At 41.1% G+C, this 18,613-nt stretch overlaps 1 protein-coding gene and 1 long non-coding RNA gene across 5 annotated transcripts in view; one reads left to right on the top strand and one right to left on the bottom strand.

Annotated features, from left to right (window-relative positions):
* GNG4 (G protein subunit gamma 4) overlaps window positions 1-12,479 on the top strand; it is a 33,729-nt gene extending 21,250 nt beyond the window's left edge. For all 4 annotated transcript variants that reach the window (XM_030556939.1, XM_030556942.1, XM_030556940.1 and 1 more), the window contains exon 3: window positions 9,336-12,479. In XM_030556939.1, coding sequence (XP_030412799.1) covers window positions 9,336-9,464 — 129 coding nt within the window. In that variant the 3' untranslated portion in view covers window positions 9,465-12,479. The remainder of the gene's footprint in view (window positions 1-9,335) is intronic.
* On the bottom strand, window positions 481-16,813 carry LOC115648800. The gene is made up of 3 exons (XR_003999669.1): window positions 16,748-16,813; window positions 13,783-14,039; window positions 481-1,243 (listed from the first exon to the last, which is right to left on the bottom strand). It is a non-coding gene; the product is annotated as an uncharacterized LOC115648800 (long non-coding RNA).
* Window positions 16,814-18,613: the final 1,800 nt, after the last annotated feature.

Here is an 18,613-nt window from a genome sequence, read left to right as displayed (position 1 = left end):
TGCAACCTGCACTTGAATAGAATATTTTAAAATAATCCATTGGTTAAATGAGGGTTACTTTTTCTGTTTAGTTATTGCATAGCATGATCTAAAATAATCTTTGTATTGCTAGCATATAGCTTTCCTATAATCAGTAATATTTATTTACCCTTCACATGGAATGGTGATACCTGGAAAATATTTGTATATACATATTTCCCTATTTTTTGTAAAGACCTAAAGCAAATGCTTAATGTCTAGCTCCCGTTCCAGAAAAATTTACAGAGATGTTAAAGATGTTGTTTCTTACTAACTGATAAGTATTATAAAGAAGATAGTTATCAATTATTCTCCATGTCCGCTATAGGTAGGACAAGAAGTTATTGGCATAATCTACAGCAAAGGAGATCTTAGGTTTGATATTAGGGAAAAACTTTCTAACTACAAGGGTAGTTAAGCTCTGGAATAGGCTTCCAAGAGAAGTTGTAGAATCCCCATCACTGGAGGTTTTAAGAACAGCTTGGACAAACACGTGTCAAGAATGGTCTAAGTTTACTTGGTCCTGCCTCAGAGCAGGGTGTCAGACCAGAGCGTAGGTGGTGTGAATTAGTGGTCAGAACAGGAATCTGGCCTAATGGCTGGGGCAAAATCAGAGGACAAGATAATGGTCAGAGTTGGAAGTCAGAACAGAACCAAAGGGCAGAGCTGGATTCATGGTCAGTAGACAAGCCAGTGGTCAGAGACAGGAGTTCTGAAGAAGGAAGGGACTAAGGCTGTAGTGGAGGCAGGCATCAGTTGAGCAACGGCTGGTACAGGAAGCAGGTCTGGTGCAGCTGTGAGATGGAACACACTGAGCAGTCACTGTGCTGCTGTTGCTGAAAGGCTTAAAGGATGATCTGATCTCTTGGCCCCTCTGTCCTGTCAGGGAGCACAGTCACTTAAGGGGGTTTGTTTGGCCCAGCCAAGCTCATTTGGTTGCCACACAACCATGCCCAGAGCCAGCTGAGTTCCTGACACATGGGGATGGACTTGATGACTTCTCAAGGTCCCTTCCAGACATTTCTATGAGTTTGTGAAGTACCATAATCATGTGTGTTCTTTAGTAATAAAGACCAATATCCATTAACACATGAAAGGTCATAAGAGACTTTTAAAACAGTATTTTTAACCCCACACATAGTGGGAGGTTTATCATATGTCAATCTGCCTCTTGTTCTTCCCTTTTTCAAGCAATTTGCCCTTGCCACATTGGACGCCATAGTATCTGAGGGATATACAAAATCTAAATTATACACACAAGAATCTCTGACTCTTTCCATCTCCAAATTTGAGCGCTTTTCGCTTGCTATGGGAAAGCTACAGTAGAACAAAGTGATTGTTGAGGAAATTTGGGTCCGTCACCCTAACCCCCATATTTGAGAAGGAGTCTCTCCTTCTCTAAAGAACTTTTTAAGTTGCTCTTGCCCCCTTACCTGACATACAGGGGATGGAGTCAGAGTGAGAATCTCACCCATCCCCTGTATGTCAGGTAAGGGGGCAAGAGCAACTTAAAAAGTTCTTTAGACCCCCACATGTGGCCAAGAGAATTCTCCCCGCACAGGAACTGAGGAAGACAGCTGTGAGGCAGCCATCTAAGAATCCCTTGCAAGCCCTGACAAAGGAGGTGTGAAAGGTGCATTAAAGGTGGTCCTGCAACTAGGATTCCAGACAGCATTGCAACCTATAGGGCAGCCTTAGAAGTATGTCATAATTTAGCTCCATAGGGATGTCTAAATTATGGTGGGTCACTTAGCCCCCAGAGAAGCCCAGAATTGGGAGCATAAAAAGCCATGTTAGATCCTCTTCCCCAAAGGCTTTGAGTTCTGTGCTGCGCCTCTGATCTTTCTTGAGTTAACCAATGAATATGTATTCATACTGAGACATTTGATATGCTTTATCAGTGCATTCAAGCTCTTCCTGTAGAAGTGCATGGATTGGAGAGACTCCTTCTCAAATATGGGGGTTAGGGTGACGGACCCAAATTTCCTCAACAATCACTTACAAGGGAATCATGTTTTGCAGTTAGACAATAAAACCTACTACCCTAGAATTTATACCATTCTCAAATGTAGTCATTAAGAAGCTGAAAATTTCTTGTTTAATTTTCTGAATTGCTACATTTAATCTGTAAGTCTTCAAAGCACTCATTTAAAAGTTACAGTATCTTTGAATGTGATGGCTTCCCCAGAAGTAAAGTGACACTCCAGCGCATTACAACAACAAAAAGTTAAGACAGTTATTTAAGTTATAAAGCCAAGCACTGTTAGATAATGCCAGTTACAAGATTACCCATGCAACCTTAACTTGGCCTCCTTGTGAATCCATCCTATGCACTAAATGAGGCAGGGTACCTGTGGGAGAAAAAATATGTGATTGTGTATTTAAAAACTGAATTAGAAAGAAAATACTACTTATGTACATGATGCAATGTCATACAGACATTTGAGTAATTACTGAGTGAATAAAGGCACTCTTGTGTTTAGGTAAATAGTCAGAATATCAGTTATCACTGGTGCTTTTTATTTTATCTAAATCTATTCACCAATCATTGGAAACAGCTTACGCAAAGTTCCACTGAAAACTATATAAACACAACTTTAATTATAGTTCACCTCTTTATTACATGATGATGAAATTGTCATGAATACATGTACATTCATATTTGCATTTCATTTAGTGAAAATCTGTTTGTTCTCGTGTATCTGCACTAAGATCCCTGTTTTCCAAAAACTCAGTTTTCAGTTGGCTTTTTTCCCCCTCTAAAACATAATTTCATTTACTAGGTATTATCTTAAAACAGTTACTACAGCACCAAACTACAGCTTAGCTATTGATAAGGACTTGTTCGGGGAAATTAGTAGGGACAACGTAATGTGTTAGAAGTATAAAGTAATGCTCTCTAACTAAATATAAAACAACAAAGGCAGAAGGGAAATGAGGCTTTTTTGTTGTTAGTTTAATTATGGACAGCTGAGGCAGGCCTAAGGCCCAGATAACTTAAAAGCCTAATCATTTGTTCTCCAATTGCATTTTGGTACCTGATCTAATGTCAAACTAAACAGAAATTTGTATCATAGCAGTGTATAAGGTGCTGAAAAACCAGTGGCTCCAAGTCTTTCATGGCAACCATATTAGCTTAATAGCCTAAAGTTGACTTGCAAAGGAGAAAATAGTTGAGTTTGTGCCTTATTTTTATGATCAAAGAAAACTTGAAAAGGGATGTTAAGAGGTTGGGGACACGAGCTCAGTTTAAAGGGTTTCTTCTGCCTGCCTTTTTTTTTTTTTTTTTTTTTAAACCCTTAGAAATAGCAGACATTACAAATCTGGTCTATCCTGTCTACTGAAAGACTCATTGGTCGCCTCAAGATGTGAATTTAGAGCAGTAGTTCTCAAACTTTTGTACTGGTGACCCCTTTCACTTATCAAGCCCCTGAGTGTGACACCCCCCCCCTTATAAATTAAAAATACTTTTTAATATACTTAACACCATTGTAAATGCTGGAGGCAAAGTAGAGTTTGGGGTGGAGACTGACAGCTCATGACCCCCTATGCAATAACCTCTCAACTCCCTGAGGGGTCCCGACTCCCAGTTTGAGAACCCTTGATTTGGAGCTCTTGCAGATCTTTACTTAAGAGGTAGCAGTGCTGAATCTTAAAGATGTTGTTTTTCCCAAGTGTTTCTTAACTATTTTAAGTTAAATAGACATTCAAAAACAAGTGGTTTTTAAATAGTTTGAATAAAAATTGCTTCACTATCTGATCAGTCTTCCAGAGTAAATAAGACTTGAATTTCTAATGAGAAGAAAAAAAGGAAGGAATATGTTTTTTCTTAAAATAAACTTTCTAGGCCACCTTCATGCATCATAAAGAAACAAAAAGGGCTCCATCACCTTGTCTGTGGCTGCCTCACATGCTGTAACCAGCAGTGGTTATGTGAGCCTGCTCATATCAAAGATTTGTGGTCCTAAAAGTTGCATTTGGAGGTCCCCGTACTCTACTGCAACTTAAATTGTTCATAACTGACTAGAAGGCAAGCACCGTGGCCCATCAGAGAAGCAAGCAGTGGCAGTGTACTGGAGTCCAACAAGGAAGCTCATTAAAGAGAGGGAGAGACAAGACTTCTATTAGTCATAAAAGCTGGAAGCATCAATACTGGTACATGCACCAGTGTCTGGGGGAATGCTGTTGTTGATGGCATATGATAAGCTTGAAGAATGAGTTACAGTAGAAGAGTAGTAAATTGAGTTTGGTGTCATCTGACTACAGAAGGTGAGGATCGATCCCACAGCATGGAATCAGGATGCTGATATAGGTAATGGCTCCTATCTGGGAGATGCCCCAAGAACAACTACTGGTGCCTATGGAAGATGCTGATTCCTGCTAACCAGGAAGGCCATCGAAATTGAGAGAGGTTAAGAGAAAGTAGTGCGGCAGGGCTGCACCATAGTTGTCCCGTGAATAGAGGTTCTGAGTTCTGTTTGATCTTCTCACCTTCATGAGTAGAAAAATTCAGCAAGAAAGAATGCTGAAACACTTAAGTATCATACTGTATGAGCTATTACTTTGTTTCCTTTTTTTCAAAAGGAAGTGGAAAATACACCTAACTGGCTCTGAATGATGTTATGAGATAAGCGGTGGGGTTGCTGAGAAATGTGTGTGGATCTGTTGATTTTTCTGGATGCAAAGGAATAAGCGGAGTGGGTGTCATAGCAATGATAGTAATTAGTCACAATCTATGACAAGGCAAATGACATAGTAATTGCAGCATTTTTCCTTGTCATTTGAAGCTTATAATTATAGTACAGCTAGCTAACAGGATTACATTCTAACTTGGGCTGTTTTAATCACCTCTGTTGTTCTGAAATGTAATGGTAAAATTCCACAGTCCTCCTGAGGCTGCCAGTTGTTTTCAGCATCACAACTATTTGATAACTTTGACAACTATGTACTCCCTTTATCCTAAGGGGAGTAGAAAAGCATGATATGTAAAATGAGAGATTGGGCAAATACATATTTTAATACAGTAAAAAAGGGGAAGTGTTAAGGAAGCACTCCGGTTGTTAACTTTGTTAGACTTCAGTTTGACCGATGAATTCTGATTATTTTAGCCATTTCTGTGGCAGATGTAAATGAGTTTTTATGAAACAGAAGCCACAGTTTTATTGGGGAAATAGAGAAGGATGTGATGCAAATCATTTGTTAGGTTCATTTGATTTTTTTTTATATTGATAAAAGTAGTCCTGAGCCATGCAGCATTGAACAGAAACTGCCAAGCAGCATTCAGCTTGAATATTTTAAGGTGAGCAACTGTTATTAAAGTTTAAAATCTTGTCCTTTGTTTAACATTTCCTGTATTTCAAATATTATAATGACACAGTACATTACATACAGAAATACAGCACAGCAGGGTATGCATTAGTAAGCTGTTGCTGCACACCTCTTCGATGTTGACAGATATGTCCGTAAACTATAAAAGCTCACCCTGATGTGACTTAGTGCTGTTGGAGTATGACCACTAACTTTTTTGCTATTGTTGTAATAACCAGCCGCTGTACCTCTATAGCTGCCAGGGAGCTACTCCAACAGCCCTAATGCGGTGTAAACCTGAGGAGGGGGAAAAGTTCTTGGGCTTGGTATGGGGAAGAAGATGGAGGTTTTAGCTTGTGACAATCATTGAGCTGAAATGTTGGGCTGTGCTGCTTCGTTGCTTGTTGTAAGTGGGTACTGTTGCATCATACTGTAGTGAGTCTACAACTCACTGGTGATTCTTGTTCTGATGTTAGTAGATCTAAAGTGTTGTTTTAATATGCTGTTGAAAGGTACGCCAACTCTTTGTTTCTGGAAGTGTTCCATTTTCCTATTCATAAATTGGTTTATAAGTTAGGTTTGGAGGCTATATGATGCCTTGGCTTAGGGATGGACTCAGTAATAGCTTTTTTCATCTTGAATTGCTGTGACCCTGCATATCACTGTGCTCTCAGACATCATGCTCATATAAAGAACTTGTAACCAATCAACATTCTAACCCATCAGCATTCCAGAAGTTGGAACTTCTGCCATCATTCCCAGTCTTCATATCAGTCACATTGGTGTTTGTGTGGTAGGGCAATAGAATTACATTACTTTATTTTTCTCAAAAGGTGATGGTAGAAAATATTCTTTCCTTTTCCATCCAGTGGAAAGCTGTGGTGGTTTTTTTTATATTCAGATTTGTTACCTTTCATAAACTGACTGTCTATGATAGGCAGCAAACAGTTACAGAAAGATTAGTCCTCTGTGTACAGAACTCTCACTGAAGTCAATGTCAGTTTTGTGCATGCTGGGCTTGCAAGATCAGGCCCTAAATGTAATGGAGAATCGGCTTCATGGGTAAAATGTCTTCTTCTGCTGTTTAATAATTCAGAATGAACCAATCAATCATCTTTAGCTAAACTTTATTTCAGCTTGTGGAGGTAGGCTAAAGATTTATTTACTATGTAATAGCTCTTTACAGTAGTGAAGGTATTTGAGGCACATGACACAACCTTACAGAATAATGGATTTGATGTCTGTGGAGGCAGATCTGGCTTTGAGGGTTAGGTTTACACAAGTGAATTCAGGACGAGCTCAGTGAGTTAGAGGAGAACTCTGCCTTGAGGATTGTGAAGTGCAGTTGAATCTAATCAGGAGTGAGAATGGAGAAGCAGATAGATCAATCAAGTTGTAATGCTGGGCAACACACACATTTCTCATTACTTATACTCCAGAATGCAGTAGCATACGTTCCCTCTAGGGCCTTGGCCTACCCATTAGCCAGAGTAATTTGCCCTACCATTCAATGAACATAAAGTTATACTTTGCACAGTTCCTGCAAGGGTCATTAGTAAGGGAGAGCTCATTGTGCCATCTTCTGGTCTGCCTTTCTGAAGTGTGGGCAGTAATCTTGTCCTTAATATACACATCAAGACTCCTTGTAGAGTCTCTTTAAATTCTCCAGTGAATTTCAATGAAAATCCTGTCAGAATTTGCTGAAAAGATTCTGCAATTCTCTTTGGTTATTATAATTCAGACCTGTCCGATCCCTGACCACCACCATAATAAAGAGAAAAATCATCTTTTCTTTTGCCACATCTCACCCAGCAGATATTTGAGGGAGTCTGAAAATAATGGGGAAACAGTCTGCTTCCACCTCTTTTGCTTTCTTCCTTTCTCACCCATTTTATTTTCCTGTTGTCTGACCTGTTTCTTTTTCTAAAGTACTATTCCTTTCTGCAGACCTCTTTCCCCTCAAGATTTGCTCAACTGAACTATTTTCCTGCACTATGTAATACTGTTTTTCCTAGCTATATATTGCCCCAGTGATTAGTTGTTCATGTGTAATGCTTTTGCCCAACCCTCTCTCTCTCTTTCTCTCAACATGGTTCACTTGCTACAAACTCATTATTGTGACTTTAATATTTTGATTTCCTCAGCTAAGGAGTGGAGTCTGTAATGGGATTCCAATCATAAATATTTGGTCGGTTTTAAGTTCTCTAGTTTTAGTAAAAAATTGGATGGAATAAATTGTTCCTTGATATGAAAACGGATTGGAAACTTCATATGGAGCTTGATTAAAAGCTTATTAAAGTCATTGGAAAGGTTCCCACTGATGTTATGGGCCAGATCCAAAGCCCTCTGGAGGTTTGGGCGCTTGTCAAAGGAAGCTGTGCATGAGCAGGCTAGAGTTTTGAGACTGATTACAAATTTTTTGGAAAACATAAGAAATTAGGCTCAAATTCTCCTCTCATTTATACCGGTGCAATCATACTGAGTTCAGTCTGTAATTGAAGGGAGAGTTTGGCACATCGTTGTCCTTTATTTGGACACCATTATTTTAATATAGCTTAACTGACAAAAAGAGCACCTATCGAAGCTCTGGGCACTGTCCCAATACTTAAGATACAATAATCTTTTTTAAAAAAAAACAAAAAATTTAAATGGCTCAACTCACGTAGCAGAAATAGCCCGCCAGGCAGTACAAGGATACAAAAATGCTCCACATACTTCGTCACACAGCATGACTAGGTGCCATAGCCCTATCACAAAGGCCTGAGGAAAATAAGTGAGACTTACAATGCATCCTGAAGGCTAATGATTAATCCTTATATTGGGCCTCATTCTCCAAGGCACTGGGCATCCTTAGCTCCCATTAAAGTCCCCCAGTAAAGAAACCTGTTGAGACTTAATATAATGTTGAAGGATTTCAGCTAATGATGGAACATTTTTGCATGAAACGGAAATTAATACACCTCTACCTCGCTATAATGTGACCCAATATAACACGGGTTTGCATATAGCGCAGTAGCAGCAGGGAGCCCCGGACCCTTTAAATCCTGCTGGAGCCCTGCCGCTGCTACCCTGGGACTACAGCAGTGGGGCTCGCTAGTGATTTAAAGGGCCCAGGCTCCCCACAGCGGCCAGAGCCCAGAGCTCTTTAAATCACCACCAGAGCCCTGCCGCCCCTACCCCGATATAACAGGGTGTCAGCTATAACGCAGTAAGAATCTTGCCTCCCCATGACCACATTATAGCGGGGTAGAGGTGTATATTGTAATTGACCCCAGCACACAAATCAGTATGTGTTTTGTGTAGCACTAAATCGAGGGGAGTGGTATATCTGTATGGGAAAATTATAGAATTTGATAGGTATGAAACCAATAGGGCTCTATAAAAATCACTCTACAGCCTATACGTTCCAATACAGTGGCTGAAACACATAAAAAGGTTAACATTCACAAAATTGTATAACAGGGATAATAGATATCTATTAAATTGTATATTATAGTTCAAAACCCAATATAAGAGAGGTTTTCATTTTCTTTTTAATTTCTATTGGACTTTTCCATAAGGACAGAAAAAAGTAAAACTCTTTACCTGCGTATTTTGGAAGATTTAGATTTATCCCATGAATATGAAAGAATAAGTACAAATAAATGTTAAGACAATGTACTCTAAGATTCAGATTATAATTAATGCCATATGTATCACATTAATTGGTGACTTCACAAAGGGTATTAAACTCACTGTTTGCCCCTGAGGAAACAGTTAGGAAGAAACTCCATGAATCAAGACTGTTTCCTATCCCCTATGTTGGAAAACCATGTAAAAGAATGATCTGGCCTTGTAAGAGCAGGTTCAGACCTTTGGTCTAATACCTTGAAAAGTAGATACGCTGATCATCTGCTGTTTTCATAAGGGGAACTTCTGATATTTTATGTTTAATGGGAATGTTTAAACAACACTGACTATTTCAGTATCACAAGTTTAATAATGGCTATCACTTTCTTTTCTCCTATTAGGTATCCAAGGCTGCAGCTGATTTATTGGCATACTGTGATGCTCATATTGGAGAAGATCCCCTTATTATACCAGTGCCTGCATCTGAAAATCCCTTCAGGGAGAAGAAATTCTTTTGTACTATCCTTTGAGTCAGTTTTAATTAAAAATGTCCTTTGTGAAAATCCATACTGATGGTGCATGCTTTTAGCACTTAGATTTTCCCTGAATTATCAACAATTAAACCCACAGTTACAATATTTTTAGAAGCACAATAAATTTTTATGGTAAATAAGTGGTTTACATGCAGATTTTAGGATAGCCTCACTTTCCTGCCAGTGCATAAATTTTAATTTCAGTTATCAGTAAAGATTGTTTTGGTTTTTAATGAAAGAACCAAATACAATATTAAATGGTAGATATCTTTGCCAGTCATAGATTTTTCTGAGACCAAAATCAGTCATACATATTCTTGAACCTATTTTTAATTTTCATTTTCTTAGAAAGGTAATTTATTTTCTTTTGCCGTTACAAATATATATCTAACAAAGGCAGAATGACCTCTCTTGAAGCAGAATGCCAGTTATTGCTGTAATGCTGCTTGGAACGGTCAATCCTGTACAGTAAATGGTATTTATAAATGTGGATGTTTAGTGAACACTGTAGCAAATTTTACTTTAAAACTTGGTGGAATTAAGCAACATTGTGATTCTGAAATTTCCTTTATTGAAGAAAATAAAGGAGCGCACAATCTAGGACTTGCTTTTTTCCTTTAGCTTATCTCTGCACCAAGGTGGCTTATAGAAATACAAAAAGCCATTTACCTCCCATTCCAAAATTGTAATGATATAAACTTGTAGGAAGCTTTGAGTAAATCCTTGTTCATTCTTTCAGTTCAGCTGTGCTATGGAGCAGGTTATGCTGCTGCTTTTGAACAGAAGTATAGAGTAAGTCCTTAGCTAATACTTGCTGCTGATTGCAACATAGACTTTAAAGCCTCAGACCTGCCCTGGTATAAGCCCTCAGTGAGGCATGTGTGAAATATACTTTATTTAAAATAGATGCATTTAGAAGAAGATGAGGATGATGTAATGAGCAAGAGTGGTATATCTTTCCCCTTAATTAAATGTTTACATTTACAGTCTGTGTACCCAAACTGAAATAACCACTGCCGTATTGTTTATTTTTCAATATCTGATTCTATCATCTGTACAATCCCTCCGGAACAAAATGTCAAGACATTGGGAAGGGTAAACGCAGATATCTGTCACAGTGCCTTGAAGGATGTGCCAGAAGACTTCTGTAGGTTTAGATGTTCTGTGCTGTCTTGACACACTGGTTCAGTGCCCAGAATGTTCTCAGTGTGTGAAAGCATAAGGCTTCAGCCAAATCCTGTTTCCACTGAAGTCAATAGAAGTTTGGCATTGACTTCATTAGGAGCTAGATTTTTTTGCACTGATTTTCACCTGTTTAGATGTGGTGGTAATAAACACTGATAAATTCCTGGGAAAAATTAAACAAAACAACATCTGAAAATGAAAGGCCCTATATATCAGATACCTTATTATAAGTGGAGCAAAAATTGTTTTCTGAAAACTTTAAAAAAGAAATCATTGTGTTTCTTCTTGCTTAATAAGGTCTTTTAGGGAATCCTTTCTACATAGTAAATGATGTTGTAACTTTGATAAGGCTGTTCTGATCACCATGGTAACATGTTCACTTGTCCTTCCTCAATGTATACAGTTTTAATAGAATAGAGAGCAAGGGGAATGTAGACCACACAGCTGTATTCTCAAAGGTTTTGTATGTGTTTGCATTTGTGGCTCATTAACACAATCTCATCTAGCATTTTAATATTGCAACAGCTTATTTAGAATTCTTGTTTTCTATTTCAGATTACTTGTAATGTCTGCAAATTAAAGAGCTACATCAAATACACTTGTGCATCAGTGTTTAAAAAAAGCTGTGTTTACAAAAATCAAGGCTGTTCATTAGTAAACTTATTTTGAAATGAAAACAACTCATTGTTTTGTTCATGATGGTCTGCACTCTGAAACTGATGGAATTAGTCTTAAACGTGTCTGTTCTTGTTTTCTAATAACCCACTAGCATGTTTATAACAACTTTCATCCTCTTGAACAAAGATCAGTCCAAAACTTAGCTAAATCAAGATAATTAATTTTATACCTACTGAGACTCTTATGTGCTTACAGTAAAAAGAGGGTAAATATGTAATCCATATTTGGTGTATTGTATGTATATAATATATCTGAGGAGAATATACTATGCAACTCTAATTTTATTTGGAAACGGGATACCCTTCTCCCATTTTTACAAACTGTTCATGTTCTGTTTAACATCTCTGTGTGTGTGTATACCATGGGCAAATAGTGCCTAATTAGAAGGACCTCGTAGTACAATGTAGTGGTAACAGTTCTAGATCACTTAAGAATTGCCTTTATTCAAGGGTTAATAACAAAATATACTTCTATGGCACTCCATAATTAAGGGTGGAACTAACTTTCCATTTATGTATGTTTGGGTAATGTGACACCTCTAACATTTTCAAGAATGGCCTCTTTCAGCCACAGACTTTGACCATATCTCTATTGGATTTTTTATTATTACTTTACCATACTTGGCGATGATTCACATCAGCTACTTTTGAGAGATGGAATTTAGTTTCATGTTTGGAAATTTCTTCCTACACTACTTAAGTTTTTTGACCATCTTAGCTCCAAAAACTGCTTGTCCCAGAAACTTCACAGGAAAACTTATTTGAAAGGTCTCGTACTCCATTCCCCACAAAGGGGCTTCAGTTGCCGAGAGAATATGCTCTCTGTCTATCCTGTGACAGAGACTTACTGGTTCTTCTTTGAGTGATGCCCGATGGTGCTCCACTATAGGTGCAGCAGCAGCCCCTACGGCTGGGATCGGAGATCTTCATCAGCAATGCCCATTGGACCACACATGTACACCTTCCCATCTCTCACCATGAGTGGGATGTGTATATATAGTGTTGTGTGGAGTGACTTTGGTCTGGGATGGAATCTGCAGCAGAGCCCCTTCTCCTTTTGACCTGTTAGTGCCTTACTTGTTAATTTTTAGTGTAGGTTAGTAGTTACTTCTTCCTTTCTCATCCTCTCATTTAAAAAAAAATCACTTTTCTGTTTTCTTGCCCTCCCCGTTAGTTCGTAGCTTAGGTTTTTGTTTTCCCGTTTCCTGCCATTCCCAACCAGGAAGCTTTTCCCCCTCACCCTTATACCCAGATCTCCTGGATTTAAGAGGTGCATTTCCTGCCAAGACACCTTCCCTGTAACTGAGTCACCCAGAGTGCATTCACTGCCTGGGAGAGGGACACGTCCCGCAAAAGTGTACTCATTACTGCAACCTGACTGGGAGGCCCAGCAAAAAATGGGACATTTGGTTACAACTTCTCCTCATGGAGAAATCACTGCTTCTAGCATCGGACCCTAGCCCGGACACCTCCCCCATGCAACTCTCATGCTCTTCTAGGTTGTCCACCGACCCTCATTCGCCACATCCCTCTAAAAGAAAATCTTCTCTTTCCTGCGTTGATAGGAAGAAACAGGCTCCCTCATCACCCTCTGAGGCTCTGCCCACCAGAACACCATCCCTTGCGAGGTCAGTTGTCTCAACATCCTTGGCCAGGAGACATAGCTCAAGGGACTATCCAAGTACCTCCGGTACTGGAGCTAAGTAAAGGTCTAAAGATCCTGATCAGGCAAACCTATAGCTGTTAGCACCGTGTCTTAGCACTGGAGATCAAGACACAAGACCTTCAAGAATGGTGCCAGTTGCCCTGACCAGACCAACTTTGGGTACTATGGCACCAACAATACCACCAGTGCTGATGACCATTTCAGCACCAAGCAAAACATCAGCACTTAGCAAGTCTTTAGTTCCATCTGCTGGCTGCTCAAGGGAATGCACCTCTTCCTCAGTACAGATGTGCTGGTGCCGGTTTGCTCCTCCCCAAGAGTTCAGATATCCTAAGTACGTACTTGTATCTGATATGTCTGAATCACCACTACTCAGACACGACCTCTCTTCACTTCCGCCCCGTCCTCTCTGGAGTTACACCATTCTTCTCTTCCTCCTCCAAGGACAGCACTGCCCTTACCCAGCAACACGGAGAAGGAGGAGTACTCCATCCGCACCCTCATACTCTGGACAGGCGCAAAAGGCGTCCTCTACTCTTCTTCACAATCCACAGCTGGACCAGGACCCTAGTATGGACCACCATAGATGCAATCCCATGTGCCACTCCCTCCACATTGGCCATTCTGGAATCCTTGGGCCATGTACAGAGCACAGTTTGGGAGGTGTCCCATAAAACAAAGCCAAAGACCTACATATTTGCCATCTCCATTGGTCTCCCAACCACCAGAGGCTGAGCCTCTCCCCATAGCTGATGAGGAGGAAGAAAAGGAGGAGGAAATTCCACACCACTCCACTTAGCCTCATCATGGGAAGAAAAGATCACACATCTCTCTACTGTAGCCAATGACTTCAAACACTTCCAGGCTTTGTTTTGCTGGATTGCAGACTCTCTCCAGATTCCTTTGGCGGAAGGAAGTGAAAGATCAACATAAACTGCTTGACATCCTGCGCACATCCTCATCCAAAATATCACTCTCTGTCAATGAGGCCATTCTCAATTCCAGCAAGGTGCTCTGGTAGACACCAGCATCCATCCCACCAACCTGCAAATGGCAGACAAAAAATATTATATTGGAATTTCTTTTTTTTCATCCACCTCAAATTCCCTAGTTGTCAATTCCATGCATGAAAAAAGACACCAGTACCAGTCTTGATCCACCCCCCATGACAAACTGGAAGCTATTGGATCTGTTTGGACCCTAAGGCTTATTCATTTGCTACGCTCCAATTTTGAATATCCAATTACAAGACTGTCTTGGCCAAGTACAGTTGTCTCAACTATTCTAAAATGCAGGAACTCTGCCAAGACCTTCCTGATGACAAAAAAAAAAAAAAAAAAAAAAAAGTAAAACCGGGCGCTCAGTTCCGAAGGACACCTCTTGTGCCATACAGTTTTACAAGCCTCTTTGGACTCTGTGGATACTGCTGCCCATTCCATTGTGACTGCCAGAGTCATGAGACACAGGCATAATTGCTGCGTCTCTCCAAACTTCCTAAGGAGGTACAAACCACCATCAAGGACCTACCCTTTGAGGGAACAAAATTATTCATGGAGCATATGGATGAGTCCCTATGCTTCCTTAAGGACTTTCGAGCAACTCTCCAGTCTCTCTCTGCATTTACACACCAGCACTGAAGAGACGCCCAAGGAAATACCAACTTCCCCCGCAATAAACTCCCTAGCGATGTTACGATACTCAACACTGTTGATAAAAGCCACCTACCAAGCACATACATACGACTCCTCAAGGGGGCCACCTCTCACACACCTTCAACCAAACAACTGTTTTGCAGCTATGGTTGAGGCCCCAAGAAGCCTTCCCCTGTGTCAATCACAACAGTTTGGCAACTACCTAGTCCCTTTCTTTCCATCAGGGAGGCTAATTACTTCAGACACGTGGGTTCTAGATCTCATCAAGGAAGGATACTCCATCCCTTTCCTATCTATCCCACCCCACTCCTCTATCTTCTCTCCCCAGCCCTCTTCAGGGACCATCTCATGAACTCATTCTGTGAGAAGAAATAATTCATCTTCTGCAACGAAGCTACAGAGCCAGTCCCATCCCAGCACAGAGGGAAGAGTTTTTTCTGCCATTATTTTCTGGTCCAAAAAAAAAAAATCTGGTGGGTGGAGACCAATCCTAGACCTTCAAAACTAAACAAGTTTGTCAAACAGCAACACTTCAAGCTGGTTACCCTCCCCACCATTATCTCAGCACTGGGACTAGGGGACTGGTTCTCAGCCCCTAACTTCCACGATACGCATTTCCATATCACAATATACCTGCCCATAGACATTTCCTCCAATTCATCGTGGGGACCGATCACGATCAATACAAAGTATTGCCCTTTGGACTCTTGGCAGCCTCTTGTGTGTTCTCCAAAGTCCTTGCAGTAGTTGCTGCCTACCTACGCAAAGAGGGCATTCTCATCTTTCCATGCTTAGACAACTGTCTCCTCCAGGCCCCATCCAAAACTGATGCCCTTCATACCGTCCAAATGACAATGGACTTTTTCTCTGGCCTTGGCCTTCACATAAACCTGGAGAAATCTATGCTGACACCAGTGCAATACCTGGAGTTTATCAGCGCACAGATTGGCAGAGGCCCTGGAGGTTTTTTGCCTTCCTCTGCAGCATGGGACACAGGTCACTTACTGGAGGATTCTGTGCACCTTGAGGTCTTAAACCATGATTTGAGGACTTCAATAACTCAGACATAGGTTAGGGGTTTGTTACAGGAGTGGGTGGGTGAGATTCTGTGGCCTGCATTGTGCAGGAGGTCAGACTAGATGACCATAATGGTCCCTTCTTAAGTCTATGAATCTACGGATGCCATTTGAACCAGAGCCTTCTTCCCAGCTCACAGATTTTCAACTAGAGTCAGTCTTGTATCCAGGGCAAGAACCTGCCCCCAGATCTAAGCCAGGACTTGTTTCCAGCTGCTCAGCTACAGGTCAGTGGCCACATTCGTGGTAAAGTACACATGGTTTCCAGGAATGGCTACATACAGTCTCTATATACCTCACAGACACAGCCTTCACAAACTCCAATCCATGCCTATAAAGGTCAAGAACTCACTACTCTGGTGGATACAGCCCAAGAATGTTTGTTTCAGGGTCCCTTTCCTTCAACCTGCTCTGTACATGAGTCTAACAACTGATGCCTCCTTAATAGGTTGGGGAGCTCACCTTCACACTCATACAGTGCAAGCCAGATGATCCTTAACTGAATCCATCCTACACATCAACCTCCTAGAGCTATGAGCAGTCTTTCTCCTACTGATCGTACATCGCACAATCAGATTCATAGCACACTATCTCCTGCATGTTCTAAATCAACAGGCAAAGTGGAGCAAGGTCCCATTCTCTGTGCTCGGAGGCTCTGAAATTATGAAACTGCTGTAGCTAACACGACATCACCGTCTCAACCGCATACCTCCCTGGACACCAGAACACCACTGCGGACTTATTGAGCAGGAGATTCTCCCACAATCATAAGCCCTTCAACACATCTTCAGCTGCTAGGGATTCCCCACCATAGACCTCTTTGCCACACAGGAGAACTCCTGCTGCTCTCGTTTTGCTCAAGAGTGGGCCTAGGACACAGATCTCTGAGAGATGCATTCCTCATCTCATGGGATGAGCTGTTACTCTATGCCTTGCCTCCTTTCCCCCTTTTGTTACAAGTACTTTACAAGCCCATGTCATGCTTATAGCTCTGCCATGGCTATAAGAGATCTGGTACACTTACCTCATTCACATGACAGTATGCCCTCAGTCTCTCTCTGTCCGACTCCTTTCACAGGATGTGGGTCACATCCTCCATCCCAACCCACAGTTGCTCCACTTGAAAGTATGGCTCCTTCATGGTTCTGGGATTTGGAAATAACGTGTTCAAAAGCAGTTAAGTACTCTTAAATAGCAGGCACAATACGACTAGACGCACTTACCTCCACAAATGGACTAGATCCCAATCCTGGTGCTCCTCCAATCAGGTCAAGACACTGAGTGCTTCATTATCACTTATCCTGGACTATATTTTACACCTTAAATGATCAGGGTTATCCACGAGCTCCATTTGTGTGCATTTGGCAGCCATTATGACCTTTTACTACGATTTAGACGGCAACTCCATCTTCACCCATCCACTCATGAAATGATTCCTGAAGGGTCTCCAAAATCTTTACCCTCGCATACAGGATCCAACACTGGCTTGGGACCCCAGCCTTATCATACGCTCTCTTACTATACCTCTGTTCAAACCAATGGCAATATGTTCCTATCTTCAATTATCTATGAAGACAGCATTTCTTGTTGCTATCAGCTCTGCCTGACAGGTTGATGAAATTGAAGCACTTATGGCATATCCCCTATACATAATTTTTCTTAAAGACAAGGTTACACAACGTTCACATCCAAAGTTTTTACCCAAGGTACCATTCTCTTTCCATCTAAATCAACCTATTCACCTTTCCTGCATTTTTGCAAAGCCACTCACCAACCACCAGGAGGCAACATTACACATCCTGGATGTCAGACGAGCATTAGCTTTCTACCTGGACAGAATTAAATTTTTCCAAAAATTGCCACGCTTATTCCTTTCAATGGCTGAAAGATCGAAAGGCACCGCCATTTCTAAGCACCATATTTCTAAACTGATCTCACACTGTATATATCTGTCCTACCAACTACACAATTGACAACTTCCTCCTGGAACTAGAGCACATTCCACATGTTCGCTCACCATCTTAATTGCCTTTCTTAACCATGTCCCCATTGCTGACATTTACAAAGCAGCCACATGGGCATCAGTGAACACATTTAGCCATCACTATGCCATTATTCAGGACACCAGATCAGATACTCTACTAGGATACGCTGTCCTAACATCCACAGTAAATTCCACTCCAAAGCCCCATCCTTCCAATTTGGGACACTGCTCTATAGTCAATTACAGTGGAGCATCCACAGGGACATCACTTGAAGAAGAAAAGGTTACTCACCCTGTGTAGTAACTGAGTTTCTTTGTGATGTGTGTCCCTGTGGGAGCTCCACTACCCACTGTCCCCCACTATGCTTTGGAGCTGAAAGATAAAATCTGTGGCAGAGAAGGAACTGTGGAGCGGTCGGACTGCACAGCGTTTTATATATATATAGCATGAGACAGGGAGGTGTGCATGTGCAGTCTGATGTGCGCTACTGATTAAGATCTCTGTTCCCAGGCACAAGGGTGCTGCCACAACTACAGTGGAGCACCCATAGGGACATGCATCTCAAAGAACCTCAGTTACTGCACAGGGTGAGTAACCTCTGTATTTCCCCTGAGTAAGTTATTCCCTCTAGACTGTAGCAATGGGTCTTTATTTTCAACACACTGGGCCTACTCCTACTCCCAATGACCTGAGTGACGAAAGAATTAGGCCTGTTGTCTAGTTTTGATACTTGGCTGTGTGTTATCCATGCTGCTCTTAGCACTGTCAATCTACATTTACTCTTTGCAGAATCAGGCCCTGAAGATGGTGCATACCCCCACTGCTCTCAGTGGAAGTTGAGAACACACTCAGCACCTCACCAAATCAGGCCCTGAGAAAGGAAGCTGAATGTCAGTGTTTCTGAC

This window comes from Gopherus evgoodei, chromosome 3, assembly GCF_007399415.2.
Source record: "Gopherus evgoodei ecotype Sinaloan lineage chromosome 3, rGopEvg1_v1.p, whole genome shotgun sequence".
Lineage (NCBI taxonomy): Eukaryota > Metazoa > Chordata > Testudines > Testudinidae > Gopherus > Gopherus evgoodei.
This window is presented reverse-complemented; position numbering and strand designations above follow the sequence as displayed.